Here is a 15,293-nt window from a genome sequence, read left to right as displayed (position 1 = left end):
ATCTTAAAATTTCTCCCATTCATGTCTATACATTTTTTATCTTTGTTATAACATACCCTGCTTAAAACATACACTGTGGATATAACAAGCGAAAAAAAATGGGCATAACCAACAAAATAATCCAGATATAACCCTGCAAAAGAAAAACAAGAACCCAGGAAAATGGTTAAAACAGCCTTTTATGGACAGCATTCCTTGTATACGTGCAATATCTTAGCCCTAAATTTTTTCAATAAACGCGAAAATACATGGATGGAATAGTTACACTTCCTAATCGACAGATTAGGAAGTGAAATCAATGTGTGATCAGTCAATCAGTGATTCAATACACTGAATATTATAAATAACAAACTTTAGCGCCATCTGTCGATAATAAATGTAACTATTTTGGCAATAAAATTTTTGATATTTAAAATCCTGTCTTCCTGTGCAGAACTGTATCGTCTATGCTTTTCGGAATTATGGGGAATTTTTACTTGTTTTTACAACTTTGTGATCTTTTTATTGGTGGTCTCAATTCAAGTTGAGACTGGTGGCTAATTCAAGTGTATTAATATTAATTTGTGAATTCATGAACATCAGTGGGATTATTTTTTCTGTATTTTTAATTGTACAATACAATATACCTACTTCAAAGGGGAAAACCATTAGCATAACTTTAAAAAAATCGTAAACATCTCAAAAAATATTGCATTTATTCAAATAAATTTCCAAAATTTTCACATACCAATCAAAAACCGTATTATATTTCAATTATGTGAGGCATAAGCTTATTTTTTCCACGACAATCTCAATTATGCATATATGTCATTGCTACGTAATCTAATTTCAACACCTCCCTTATGACATACTCGTCGGTTATTACATACACTTCTTGAATCACCTAGGGGCTATGTTATAACCGAACTCGACTGTATTTATTACACAATGTCAAAGGAAAAAGTGCTTGTGTTTTCCCTTTCAAGCACGCTCACAAGTACTGAGCAAAATTACTTTTCCACTTCAAAAAGTGTAAATTACCTAGATTCCGCGAAAAAGTAGTAAAAAAATCAAATTTCAGCATTTATTTGTCAAAGTTGGTAAATTTCGCATTTATCGCATTTATTTCATAAATTTTGCATTTATCGCATTTATTTCATAAATTTTGCATTTATCGCGGTTATTTTGTAAATACGAAATTTACGTATCCCTAATCATCACTGAAAGTTAGAATGTCATCCGCATATATTCCAACAATGATTGTTCCCCCTTCGATCTTGAAGTACACACAGGAATCATAGTCTGACAGAGTGAATTCAAGGTCGAGAGGAACATCATGTAGTAGCATATGCCATGAACAACTGGCTTGATTCAAGTAAGCAGTTTAGGTATTTAGCTTAGTTTATGTATCTCCACTTTTAACGTACTAAATAATCTGTTAATATTAAACCAGTTCTTGAAACATTATTTATAATAGCTGTACTTTGCTGAAATCAGTGTTCTAGCAATCAAAATAACACAGATAAGGAATACGAAATTCATGGGACATGGAAAATCTTCGTTATATGTGGAAATTCATAATATCTGTGTTTGTTATGAGGGATTCCATGAGGAGACAGACAGGTGGAGTGGATAAATGTGTTTCTGATACCTGTTTTGTCCAAATTGTCCATCGAGGACCCATCAAAATGGTACAGATTTGTAGCTTATGTGCAGAGAATCATCAATAGCACCCCATCAAGAAGCACAAGGTATACTCCTTTTTAATTTTTGATGGGAGTCAGGATGGTAAACAAAGATGATTTATGCATCAAAGCTGTTCTGGAGAAGGAGTTTCTCAATGATGTGATTCAAGATCGTGATTGCATGCGAGAAGAAGCACAAGAAAATATTGCCAAGATGCAACTGGAAAATTCAAAACAGTACAACAAAAAGAGAAGAGGCACATCAGCACAAGATAGGTGACTTGTCCACCATACAAAGAACGCAGTTTGGTGCAAGTCTAAAGCTTACAAAGTTCTTTGGTCCTTACGAGTCACATTTGTAAAGTCGAACGACCGGTGTAACGTGAGAAAAGTTGGACCCTTGTTGAAGGTCCAGAGTACAGAACCACCTCTGCGGATCACATGAAGCCCTGGTAAAAAAATCAGTGGCCATTTAACTGATAATTTTTTTTTTGATCCAGATTATGCAGGGTGCATATTTTGCAAATGCACCGTTATTCCGCGATTACACAATTTTTTTCAGCTCTATTCAGCCAATCACATCGCTTCTTGGTTTACAATAATTTTCATTATCATTTTCTCTGTTGTGTTTTTGGTCACAAGGCTTCGTTATTAATCTTTTAATGGCCAATCATTGTTCCCAGTTGGTAAAATGAGTTTTATTAATTAGAGAAAATATTTTTCTTACATTAGAAAGCACTAAATTTTTCTTTTCCTGAATGGGTGAGATTCCAAACTTAATTTACAGAACGAAAATTTCATTTCAGCTCCTATGCCAAAAATTTAATTTTTTTGAATAATCCTATATGTTCAAGGAAGAATAAATAAATAAATAAATATATATAGGAGGATCAGAAGAGAAAATAATAGAAAAAAAATTCAAATGAATTCAAATTTTAATTCGGCAGGTAAAAGGTTAACATTATAACTTTGATTTACACACTGTATGCCATACATTATTTACTTCAATTCTCGTAAGGGGAAAAAGGAAAATTCTGTGGTTAATGGTAGTGAATGTGAAAGTAGTAACACATTTCAATAAAGGTAAAATTTTCAAGCACCACTAAAATACTTTGTTTCTGGTAGTTAGCAGTCTTAGGTCCTAATCTGATAACAGAATTAGAGTAGGTGATCAGACCGCTAACCTGAATTCCAAGGTTTGAGAATCCAGCTAGATCATTTAATTTTTTTTCACTTCTCCGAAAATGATTTAAATCTTTTTTCTTTGCCAATATGATAAATTACAAAATATTTTGAAAACACTTAAAATTTTAGTATGTAATAAATCAATTGAATATTACAACAAAAACATTTAGAAAAAAATTGAGACCAATAATGATGTTCAAAAAATGTAATTCCTTTTAGCGTCTTTTCTATATTTCGAAGTTCTGATATTTAAATAGATGTTTAAATATTTCATATATTATTAACATGTACGATATATATTTTTTATACTGCAATTTATATGTTTATTTTTAGTTGACTTGGTATCAAAAATGCATTGATAAATTGGAGAAATTTGTTACGAAGTTTGCAAAGATTTTCTATGATGTCTGAAGTCGTGTGATCCGCCTTTAGCTGTTTGAATAATTCAGTTTGTGCTTAGTGTTTAAATTTGTTGATTTAAAAAATGAAATAATTTATATTGCATTGAAAATAATGTGATTACACATTTAAAATATCTTGTGAAACAGCAGTGGAAATATCTAACTTGTTTGCTCTGCTGTTCGGCGAAATTGAAAATATTTTAGAGTTACGTATATCATTGTAGAGGCTGAAGCAACGTGATTGGCTGTGTGGAAAAAATTACGAATAAAATCGTGTAATCACGGAATAGCGGTGCATTTGAAAAATATGCTTCTGGGGCGCAACAGCAAATTTAATCGTTTGCAAAGGAAATGCTGAGGTAGACATGCCGTTACGCCGTCGTCGAAGACCATATGAGCAGTTGTCAGAGTTCGATAGGGGAAGAATCATCGGGATGATGGAAGCTGGGTGGTCAGCTCGGCGAGTAGCTCGACAACTAGGCCGTTCTGATTTTACTGTGAGGAGGTGTTGGGACCAGTGGACAGAAGAGACGTCATTTACACGGCGACCAGGTTCAGGACGCCCTCGACAGACCAGTCGTCGAGAAGACCGTCACATCATCCGAAACGCACGCATAGAGCCAACTGCCTCATTGGCTGCTATCCAGACACAGGCAGTAGCTTCACTACGGGCCACTGTGTCTTCCCGAACCATTGCAAGGTGTCTGGCTGAAGAACATCTGGTATCGCTGCGCCCATTACGTGTGCTGCCAATGACACCCACCCACCAACGCCTCCGTTTAGAGTTGTGTCGAGCACGACGGGATTGGACTGCAACCAGCTCGTCTTCAGCGACGAATCAAGATTCAACTTGAGCAGTGATGGCAATCGTGTTCGTGTGTGGAGGCCCCGTGGTGAACGCTTCAATCCTGCCTTCGCTTTACAGCGGCACACCGCTCCCACAGCTGGTGTCATGGTATGGGGTGCCATTGCTTACGATACACGGTCACCCCTAATATTGACACAATGACAGCCCAGCGGTACGTCCATAACATCCTTCAGCCACATGTGTTGCCACTCATGGCATGGAGCCATTTTTCAACAAGACAATGCTAGGCCACACACAGCAAGGATGTCACAAGACTGCCTCCGCCACATTACCACCCTTCCCTGGCTTGCTCTATCCCCAGATTTGTCACCAATCGAGCATATCTGGGATCATTTAGGACGGCAAGTTGGACACCCTACGAGGTTGGTCGAACTAGAGGCGCATTTACAGCAAATATGGAACGAGATGTCTCAGGACATCATACGGAACTTGTATGCCTCAATGCCCGCTCGTATCGCATCGTGCATTCGCGCTAGAGGGGGTCCAACAGAGTACTAAAACTTCTGTTCATCTGTACTTTTTTCTGCAATAAATGATCCTTTTTCTTGGATTTTCTAATCACTTACTTATATCAACGTAGTACTTACATGTGTAAAATTTCGATTCATTTTGACGACTTCTTCTGGGTTTGCAAATTTTTATGGCAATGAGTGTACATTTCTTTTAATTTATTGAATATTGAGAATATTTTGATAGTAGTCTACATTAGAGAAATATATTTTATGAGTATGATTCGCAGGTGCAACTTTTCACTGGCTCAAGCCCACCCACCCAACAATATTTCACGATATCTTGTTAATTTTAAATAGGTATATATTGAAATGTTGAGTTGGTGTCAAACCAATATCTTTGATAACTTTATGCCTATCGTGTGAAAAATTCACATTCTCTAACATAAAAATAATCTCGTAGACCAATAACATGAATACCACAAAAAATAATAGCTACTGATACATTTGCACTGGATGTTGGAAATGTTTTGTATCAGCGGGTGTTCATCTTGAGTTTCATGTTAAAAAAAATCTGATTTCTGGATTGATTTGGACTTTCTAAACAGTGACCGAAATTCACTGGATGATTCTTAGCGGAACGAATTCAGTTTTATAGAATGAAAATAAGACAAAATGTAGTACAAAAATTACAAACTATGTGTATGTGTGTGTGCACATACAAGAATATACTCAGATCTTGGTTTAAATCTTGATCTCACGTAGCGGTTAAGATTTAAAGCAATGTTTTGTTCATTTGATAAACTAATTTTCCGTTTGTAGGAATTGTCTATACTAAAAATATTATTTGATAATTAATTTTTCAAAACATGGTTTTTTGAAATGAAAATTAATGCAGAAGCTCCACTAATTTTTGCTCGTCTCCACAATCACATTTTCAAAAGCGTAAGCACAGTTGCAGCAGGAAAAACTGTGACTTAAAAAAAACCAACACATTTATACTGTACTAATGAATATTCTTTCAATTATATCCTGAAATTTGAGTAGGTACCTCATTCATACTATAGCAGGGAAGCTTATAGAAGTTCCACATAAAATTCAATCTTCTTTATTTGTGACTTAACAAAATGGGTTTTCTTATTGTTTTACTTATTTTATTCGGAAGAGTAGATCAACTTTGCCCAAGAATATTAAGACGACACCAATGAATAAGGCAAATACACTAAAAGTACAAATTTTTGTATTTTTCATGCCTTATTCTTGGTGGTCTGGTCGTTGGTGTCTTCTTAATACTTATTTTATTGTAAATTATATAAAGTCTGCAATTGTACACATAAACTACTAACAAATGCACCACTTTGAAAACAGTTTGTGCAGAATTCAAATTATTTATATTTTTTTTGTTAGTTTTGTATGGAGACCTATGCTTGGACTTTTTATGTCAAGGTTTTATGAAATAAATGGTAGATATAAAGACAGATTATTACAACTTAGCAAGGCCATATATATGATATGAGGGATATTCCAACTCAGCAATATTTCCTTCGTGACAACCCTGTATAGCAATCAGCTGCACAATCAGAGGTTAATCTTTCAATGCATGAACTTCATATATACTGTACATCCAAATTATATTATGAATTATACAAAATTACCATCATTATTATAGGAATTGTCTACACTAAAAATATTTGATAATTAATTTTCACTCTAAATTTTTCAAATTTACCATTTTAACCAAATTTGCACCCATGGCAGTTGAACATCAGTTTCCAACAGATTAGAGCACCTGTCATTCCTTTTTTTTCGGATTCTTAATCACGTATAACAATCGCTTATCGCATTATTATTGATGATTATGATTAGTGTAATCCAAGGCACAACTTCTGACAAGTTTATAATTGATTATATGGAAAGGCTATCAATCACATTTCTAATTGTGTCAAATTATTTAGAATTAAAACTTTTATTTAAAATAATAAAATATCATAAAAGGTAAAATTCCAATTTAATGGTATTCAAAGAAAGAGAAAAATACTTACCGTTGCACACAATTTATTGGTGGAATAGTGAGAGACGACAGAGTAGTATCATTATATAGGCAATTATTTTCATTGTATCGAAGTTTCACTGTGTCATGTTTAACACCTAGAAAAATTTCAAATAGATACAAGTGGTATAAAAATTTCAAATTATACATTTGCTTATTAATATTTCATGTACATACTTTGAACAATTTGAATCATTGCCCCTTGCATGTAGAGTGGGGGAGCTGACAAAGGATGTAATCCTGTTCACTTACATTAAAAATATACTCACAGAATCACATAAAAAATCCTGCCCTTAGAGACTATGGGTCCAGCTTAGTATATCAGAGGCTATGATCTATATATAGTTGATGGGCTAATAAATATTTTCACCATCATCAAGTAGGCATACCCCCCTCTTTACATCCTGAAGATGGCCGGCCCTTAGACAAGAATCTTTGGTAAGGTATCCCCAGTGGCGTATTCACAAAGAGGCTAAGCAGGCTACAAATCATAGCAAAAATTTCAAAGGGGCTGAAAATTTAAGGAATGACTGGTCAAGTAGTCAACTGGGAGAAGGGTGGCTAAACTATAAATCCACAGTTCTACCAAGTGATCATGGAACTAAGTGACTCCGCAGCAAAAAGAGCATGCAAGCCCATGAGTGACAGTAATAGTGTGCAAGCGTAGGAGTAACATAAAAAGTGATTTAGAAAGTGTGTGAGTATTGGAGTGACCTGGAGAGAAATCAGGTGAGTGTGTGACAAAATGACCAGGGTTGTAGTGATTTAGATCAACTGATTTTTAAAAAAAAATCACTGATTTAAATCACTTTCAGTAATTGCTATTCATACTATTCTCATAGCAGGTAAAATTTCAAATAGGTGAATAGTATACAGATTTCAAATAATAAATATCCATGGTCATATTTGATCTATTATGTACATACTTTAAACAATTTTAAGCATGTCCCCTTGCATTCGAGGAAGGGGGGGGGCACAATGATTGCATTCTCTGTCATGACAAAATTCAATAATTGTTCAATTTTTACATAAAAATATAATTTATATAAAATAGTCTTATACAAAAATTTACTTCAAAGAATCACATAAAAAACCCCTGCCCTGATAGCCCATGGGTGAGGCTTAGGATGCAAAAAGGTGCATAATCGTGTCTGTAAATAAGCTGGGGCAAATGGAGCCTCACAAAAAATAAGTATACTTATGTTGCAACCTTTTAACGGGGGCCCCAAGCATGCATGCTATGAACTCGCCAATGATCATTTAGTTTATAGGCTAATAAATATTTTTTCATCATCACCAAGTAGGCATGTCCCCCCCCCCCCCATCTTGAAGCTGAGTCTCTCGACCGGAATTTTTGGTAGGGATCCAGCTGAAACTGCGCAGCAGAGGTGCCGACATGACATGAAAAAAAATATTGAGGGGCTGAAAATCTCTATTTGTCCCGTATGTAGGAGAAATGGTGTGTGGTATTGTGTATATATACACGCAAATATATGGGTTGGGGGGCTCAGCACAAAATTTATAGGAAGAGCTCAAAATGGCTCACAAGGGAGGGGCTGATCATTTTTCATTTTTTCCATGCTATGAATTCACTATAGAAGGGCCTGAGAAGATCTTAGACTAAGGCAGCGGTTCTCAACCTTTTTTGACTCGCAGAGCCCTTTTCAGTATATAATTTCTATGGCAGAGCCCTGTTTAACTCCGGGAGCCCTTTTCTGTACATAATTTTTATGGCAGAACCTTGTAGGCCTCTCTTATTTACTTATCTATCAAATTTACTGATTCATTTTATTTTTCTCGAGTCGCCGCGGAGCACCGGTTGAGAACCGCTGGTCTAAGGACCCTATCCCAGGATGTAAGCCCCCTATGGCCCACAAGTTCAAGTAGCTCCAAGGCTACGACACGTACGGCTCAAGTGCTGTGACAACCCTTATTTACCTTTTTTTTCACACTGTAAATTCACTACAGAGGGGCCCATTTTAACCTGACCTAAAGGGCCGCCCAGCAGGAGGGAACGGGGATTTATGAATTTAAATAACAAAAAAAACGAAGGTTAAAAAAAAAGTAACAAACATTGAAAATATCTTGGAAAATTTATCCCCTAGTTCAATAATAGTAAAATAATGCTTACCTTTTCTCTAAATGCAGTCTTCCGCGTCAACTATTTTAAAATCGCCGGCCTGTAGCGTGTAACTAACGCCGTGTCTTCCAAAATGGTCGTCTGTTGAAGCTCACTGATAGGGAAGGGGGGAAACATGTGGTGAGGCCAGGGGGTCTATTACGCTCATGTCGTTATGCCCTCGTTTCAAACGTGTTTGGGGTTTGTACCGTTCTTGGCAGGGGCGTCGGAAGTGTTTCGAACCTGTGGGTGCCCGTCTTGAGATTCATGCAGGAAATTTCGATTTTTGAATCAATTCTGTGGGTGCTCAAACCCGTTCTACAAACTTCCGTGGGTGCTCGAGCACCCACAGCACCCCTGGCTCCGACGCCACTGGTTCTTGGTCGTTGTCGGTCGTTATAAATGCAAGTGCGACGTTATGATGGGCGAAAAAGTTGGATTATTTAAAAAAAAACTAATTTCGTGTAAGATATTCTCCTTTGAAACGAAATGCTGTAAAAATGAGAGTAAAACTATTTTAGAGAAAAAATGAAGGCATTTTGACGTTTACCGAGTGAATACATTTTTACTATACCGTTCGGTATCGGACACGTAGAAATTTCCGACCTCTTTCGACGCTCGGTATTCATTCGACGAACCAGCGTCGCATCGACGCCGATCCGACGCATGACTGTACCATTGTGCTACTGGGGAAAATGCTTTTCTGGATGCGGGTGTGGCTTGCTAAACCATAGTGCACCAGTTCTTGCTTTATTGCGGTGGGCAAGCAGGTGAAAGCTTATTGGGGTGGGTCATGGTACACTTGCCTATCTTCTTTAACCCTATAAGCGGTTTTTAAAATTGGAAATATAAGCATATGTTAAGAACTCGATATTTTGGGATGACCAAAATCGCAGATCAAATTGATGAGGCATCTCAGCATTGCCACTGTAAGGATAAACCGACTCAAACTGCTTCTACCTGCTTTACCCAGAATGAATTGTTTTTTTTTTCTTCCTTGAACCGATTAGCACTTAGCACGCCCAGTGAGTTTGCTATTATCTTCCGACTGAGCCTATTGTTTTTATAGAATGGAAGCAGATAAGGACAGTCGAATCTCTAAAGTATTTATGAATGTGCCATTTAAGACAAAAGGTTTGAGGGCCATGCCAAACGCTATGTTGTTGACAAAGTATGGAAGGGTGTAGCTGCTGAAATGGGTGCTGAAGACTGGGTTCAGACAGGTGGGGGTTTTGCAGAAAAAGTGGAAGCATTTGTGAGACCAATTCACTAAAGAAATGAGAATTTTTTTTTTAATTTTCAAATTTAGCCCCCTTACTTTTTATAATGTTCATAAACGACTTATGTAAACTAAATATTCATGGTACCATGATTACTTACGCTGATGATTCAGTTCTTTTATATTCTTCTAACAATTTTAATACACTAACAACTAAAATAAATCAAGACCTGTGCTTAATCAGAAAATGGTTTCTAGCTAATGATTTAAACCTTAATATTTCAAAAACTAAAAAGTCATTCATTTCAACTTAATTTATTCCGAAATTTATTTTAATCTAAAATTCCATAGTCCAATATGTCTGATGAACCTCGACTGTTGCTGCCAAAAAATTCAACAAGTACAAAATATCAAATTATCAAATATCTTGGACTAAATATTTGCAGCAATATAAAATGGAAACAAATATATATATATATATATATATATATATAAAATTGATTTTCTGTGTGTGTGTCTGTGTGTGTGTGTGTGTGTGTATGTTCTCTATACAAATCTACAATTTTAGATCTATCGTCGCCAAATTTTGCATATATACCAAATGGGACCCGACTTGAACGATAGGCTACTTTAAAATTTCGTCAGACCAGGGCAAATGCCCCAAATGGGCAAAAAACTGTCCGGCAACAATGGTTTTTGGGCCTCAACAATCACTTTCCGAACGTTTACTTTGGTTACCGTGGTTCCCTAGCGATGAGTTTCAGACGTGTTTATGTCTTTACAATGGTTTGTCACCTCTTTAATGCTGCCAGTTATGTATAATAGTTTATGCCTTTATAATGGTTTGCCACATTTTCAATACTCTCAGTAATGAGGCTTTTTGAATAGACGTCATAATCATCACCATCATCGCTTTGAGGGTCAGGAAAAGGGTTATTCTCACAGAAATCAGTATTAAAATTGCCGATTTAACTGCATAAATACGGAAATTTAGTGGGGGGAGGGGGGTTTCCTGCCACATCAATAATTTTAAAAATTAAATTGAATTCTCGATTTTTGAAATATTGAATTCACTTGGAGATACGAAGCACAGAAAATTAAAAATATGAATAATTTGCCGGATCTACTTTTGAGTTGGATATCCATTCAATAACATTGATTTCAACTTTGTATTTATATCCTCTCAAGCATGAAAATTAATGTCTCCACGTATTATCTTTTGATATTCAACTGCATAAATTCATATAGTTTAGGATGTTTTAAAATTAATTATGGGCCCATAAAGTGCATCGAAGAAATTCCACAGCTTTAATTAAGCATTTTCGGAAGCTGAAACAGGCAGAAATAGATAACTTGAAGTTCAGGGGGAGGGAATTGAAATACTTAACACCCATAAAAAAAAGGGGGGGGGACTATTCATTTCTACGTTTCTTAAAATTTAGATTTGTTTATTTCACGAGTCGCGCAGGATGTCGCCATATTGGTTAACTTAGACACGATTTGCATGTCCCTCAAAGAAAGAGGGAGATATCACGTGATCCAACAAAGCCTCATTGAAGAAAACCCGGGCAGCGCCGGGTATTGTAGCTAGTATATATATATATATATTTTTTTTTTTGTTTCTTTCATCTTTAGTTTTTGATTAGTTGTTCTGTGCAGGCTTAGGCCTCTAGACGACAAGCATCGAGATTTAACTGTTTTATGTGTTATTTAATTTTAGAACCAAATAAATAAATTTGAAAAAAAAAATCCTTAATATGTTTTTTGAAGGTCATTCAAAATTTGCCTAAAAGATATTCCCTGCCCTCTCTCTGACCTCCAAATCATAACGATATTGTTTCCTAACTTTTGCATAAATTTTTAACAATTAAATTTTTTTTGTTTGTGAATTTTGATATTATTAATTCTCTACGCCTATAGTTCAACAAGAGAATGACACAGCAAGAGGAAATACCACTGAAAACCCTCTTTGGACAGAACAGTAAGAAATACAAAGTTTTATGCTTGCATGTATATATTATATATGTTACAATAAACAGAGGCTATATGCATGAATGAATGCCAGGGGCTCTGCCACTGGACTTATCCCGTTTCCGAGATCTCTTCCTGCCCAGCTTCGTGTCAGAGTCTGGAATAAAGTGAGTGCACCTAACAGTCTGAGTGTGTAGTGAGTGGTGTGCTTGATATTTCAGTGCTGCCATCTATTCTTCAAATTGTGAGTGAAGTGTAATGATTGAATATTTGTTACGTTTTAGGCCTGTTGCTCTCTGTGGCGAGACTTTTTAACGGGGAGATCGGTTCACATTCGCGCCTTGAAGTTGGAAACCACAGAAAACCAACTTCAGCCGACCATCACTGTGGCGCTAGTGGGGTTCGAACCCAGATCTCCGCGATGCGAGTCCGTCACTATGACCACTCGACCACCACAGCGGCACAGGCTATGTGCGGGGGGGGGGGGGGGGTTCTACCCTCCTACCTCAAACCAACCAAAAAGTTATTGCAAATATTTTCTCATCGAATGTTAATATATAAAAGGGAAACATTTTTGTATAATTGAAAACAGAATAGATCGATCACCAAAAAGACTTAATATGAAAAAAATAACACTGCATGATGATGTGACTGTATAATAATCATATAACAACAGCAATTTGACCCTTATTTTTTTGTAACAGCAGGTGGGGAAGCAAAACTTGAAAAACAGAAGAAACATGGAACAGAATTTCGTTTATTAACTATTAGCTGTTATCAAGGCTCAATCAACTTCTATCAAAGAGGTGAGAATATTGTCTCAGGGCTGCCAAAAGTACCCCTAACTTAATCCTGTTTGTTAGATTTCAATAAAAGCCACCAAATCGCTCTCAGCTGTCCTGTTTCCAATTTCCCCACCTGACTCTAATCACTGACCATTTTGATAAATTTTTCTAATTTCTCGCTATAACATATGGGGTAAATGGAAGGTAAGAATATGCACCTAGTGGATATTTGGTTACAAAACAAAACTTCAAGAGATAAAGTATCAAAATTTTTATTAAACATAGTCTATTTATTCAGGCAAGAAATGAAAACTGTAGCTCTACAAAGAATTGAGTTACAATTTTGAAAAAATGACTAATGCGTACTCTTTCCCATCCTGTCAGGTAAGATTTCACAGTAGTTTCGGACAAATGTCCATATACTTTGGTAAGAGTGCTCAGTGCCATCTTAAATAACCAACACTAAACTATCTTTACATGCTGATTTCACCCCATTTTGAATGATAGAACTTGCATCAGAGTTGTATGCATACTTTTGGCCACCTATGTATTCAGTCTCTGAACTACTCATAGATACCACTACTGTAAGATAGTTGAATTCTCTACCATCACTATATTTTTGCAACAGAGAATGCTCTTTGTAATAAATTAAACCTGCGAAATTTCCAACAATCTTCTTTGAATTGAGATTCTTTCACAGGAAAATTACATACTAGCATGACAAAATCACATTTTTACCTGCCTTGAGCACACATTTTGATCTGTGGACAGTTTTTGTCAAATAGTCTGCTATCATATTTGAAGTGTCCATATTTCTGACAATGATATGGCCGAGGTTCACAGCTTCAATCATAAACTGATATTGTATATCAATATGTTTTGTTCTTCCATGGTATACACTATTTTTGGTCAAGTTTATGGCCACGTTATTACAGTAAAGTAGAACTGGTTTCACAGAAGACAGTCCAACTTCTTTCACTAGTTTGTTGATCCATATAGCCTCTTTAGTTGCGGCAGACAGAATGGACTCTGCTTCTGTTGTACTGGTCGCAATAGTTGGCTGACGTTTGTTGTGATGACACTGCACCTCAGCCGATAATAAAACATATCCAGTAGTTGACAGACGATCACCCACGTCACCTCCAAAATTGACATCACAATAGCCAATCACTTCCACAGCATAGGGGGCATTCAAATATTATGTCAGCATCAAAATGGGAGGGGGTTTCCGATTTGATGACAGGGGGTGGGGGGGTTGGATGATGCTTACATGATCAACCAACCTTTGTGAAGATATGAAATTTTCTTAATGGCAACTTATTCTGTGCGCCAAAAACGGAAAAACCTTTCGATAGTTATTGGGGACCTGAACTAACGTTCTACCTATTGATAAGTCTCCCTACAGAGTCACTTTAATTATCTCTTAATGTTTCACGGTTCCTTCAAGTGCTTTGGAAATATTTCCGGCCGTTTAAGTGCTCTAGAACTGTGCCACGCATCACTCAAGTGATCCATAATTACACCATGGATCACTTAAGTAATCTGGGAATGTTCTGCAGGTAACTTGAGTAATGTAGAACCACACTGGGGGGCCACTTATGTGCTCTAAAACTGTGCCACATGTCACTCAAGGGATCTCTAAATGTGCCACGGATCATTTAAGTGTTCTGTAACTGTTTCGCTGATTACTTAGCTGAAAGTGATCTTTGAGGCCTACTTCAGTGATCTGAAAATGTGAAATGGGCCACTTAAATGCTCTGGAATTGTGCCACTGGTCATTTAAGTGATTTGTAAATGTGCCGCTTAGTTCATTTTTACAAAATTAGGTTTGAGGGTTACAAGCCACAACAGATAACCTTCAGGGCCACATTTGGTCTGCGGGTCAAGGGTTTACCATATATGGCTTAACACTAGAAAGACGGACGGGGGTCATTATGACCCTGCAAGCTGTTTAAGATTGCATATCTCTGCTAAGAATAAACCGAACCTCCTGAAATTTCTCGACTTTTCCTGAATTGGCATGTTCTTATTGTATACCAAAGTTTTTTTTCGTTATCTTTTTTAACAATGAAGATACGAGCAGATAATACTGTGCAATAATATTTTGTGCAATTATGTGACTTGGGCCACTCTTAGTATCGTATTTTGTATTTTGTGAGTCTATCGTGATCTTTGACACCCAGGTTCAAAAGGGCTGAAAAGGAAAGCGTTAAGTGACTCCAAAAAAAAACTCAAACAGATTGAAAGGTAGAAATGGGTATTTAATTAGGTTTCTCTTTAACCTTGTTGCTGTTGAAAAACAAAATTACATTCCTTAATTTTTTCATATAAAACTTCACATAGATATCACATTATTAACATCCCTTTTTTTTTTTGATTATGAGATCTCAGTATTACACGGGCAGGTGCACCTCATTAAAAACAACACAATTAAATTCTCGATTGTTAATTAATTGTTAATCAATTCATTATTAATTCTCGGAAGGGGGGAGGTTTCCAACCAAAAGGAACATCAAAGAATTACTACTTATCTAGATACCGTCACCCTTATTTCTTGACTGTTGACCCCGAAGCTACTTCGA

At 36.3% G+C, this 15,293-nt stretch overlaps 1 protein-coding gene across 3 annotated transcripts in view; it reads left to right on the top strand.

Moving 5' to 3' along the window:
* Cad87A (cadherin 87A) overlaps positions 1–15,293 on the top strand; it is a 672,761-nt gene that overhangs the window by 576,189 nt on the left and 81,279 nt on the right. For all 3 annotated transcript variants that reach the window (XM_089252829.1, XM_089252827.1, XM_089252828.1), the window contains one exon: positions 11,876–11,936. In XM_089252829.1, the coding sequence (XP_089108955.1) occupies positions 11,876–11,936 (61 nt within the window). The remainder of the gene's footprint in view (positions 1–11,875; positions 11,937–15,293) is intronic.

The sequence above is a fragment of the Pholcus phalangioides genome, unplaced genomic scaffold (assembly GCF_987345545.1).
Source record: "Pholcus phalangioides strain wild (caught in Gottingen) unplaced genomic scaffold, Ppha-v1.0 ptg000031l_1, whole genome shotgun sequence".
NCBI classification, from domain to species: Eukaryota; Metazoa; Arthropoda; class Arachnida; order Araneae; family Pholcidae; genus Pholcus; species Pholcus phalangioides.
The sequence above is the reverse complement of the archived record's forward strand: the minus strand, read 5'-3'. Positions and strand labels throughout refer to the sequence as shown.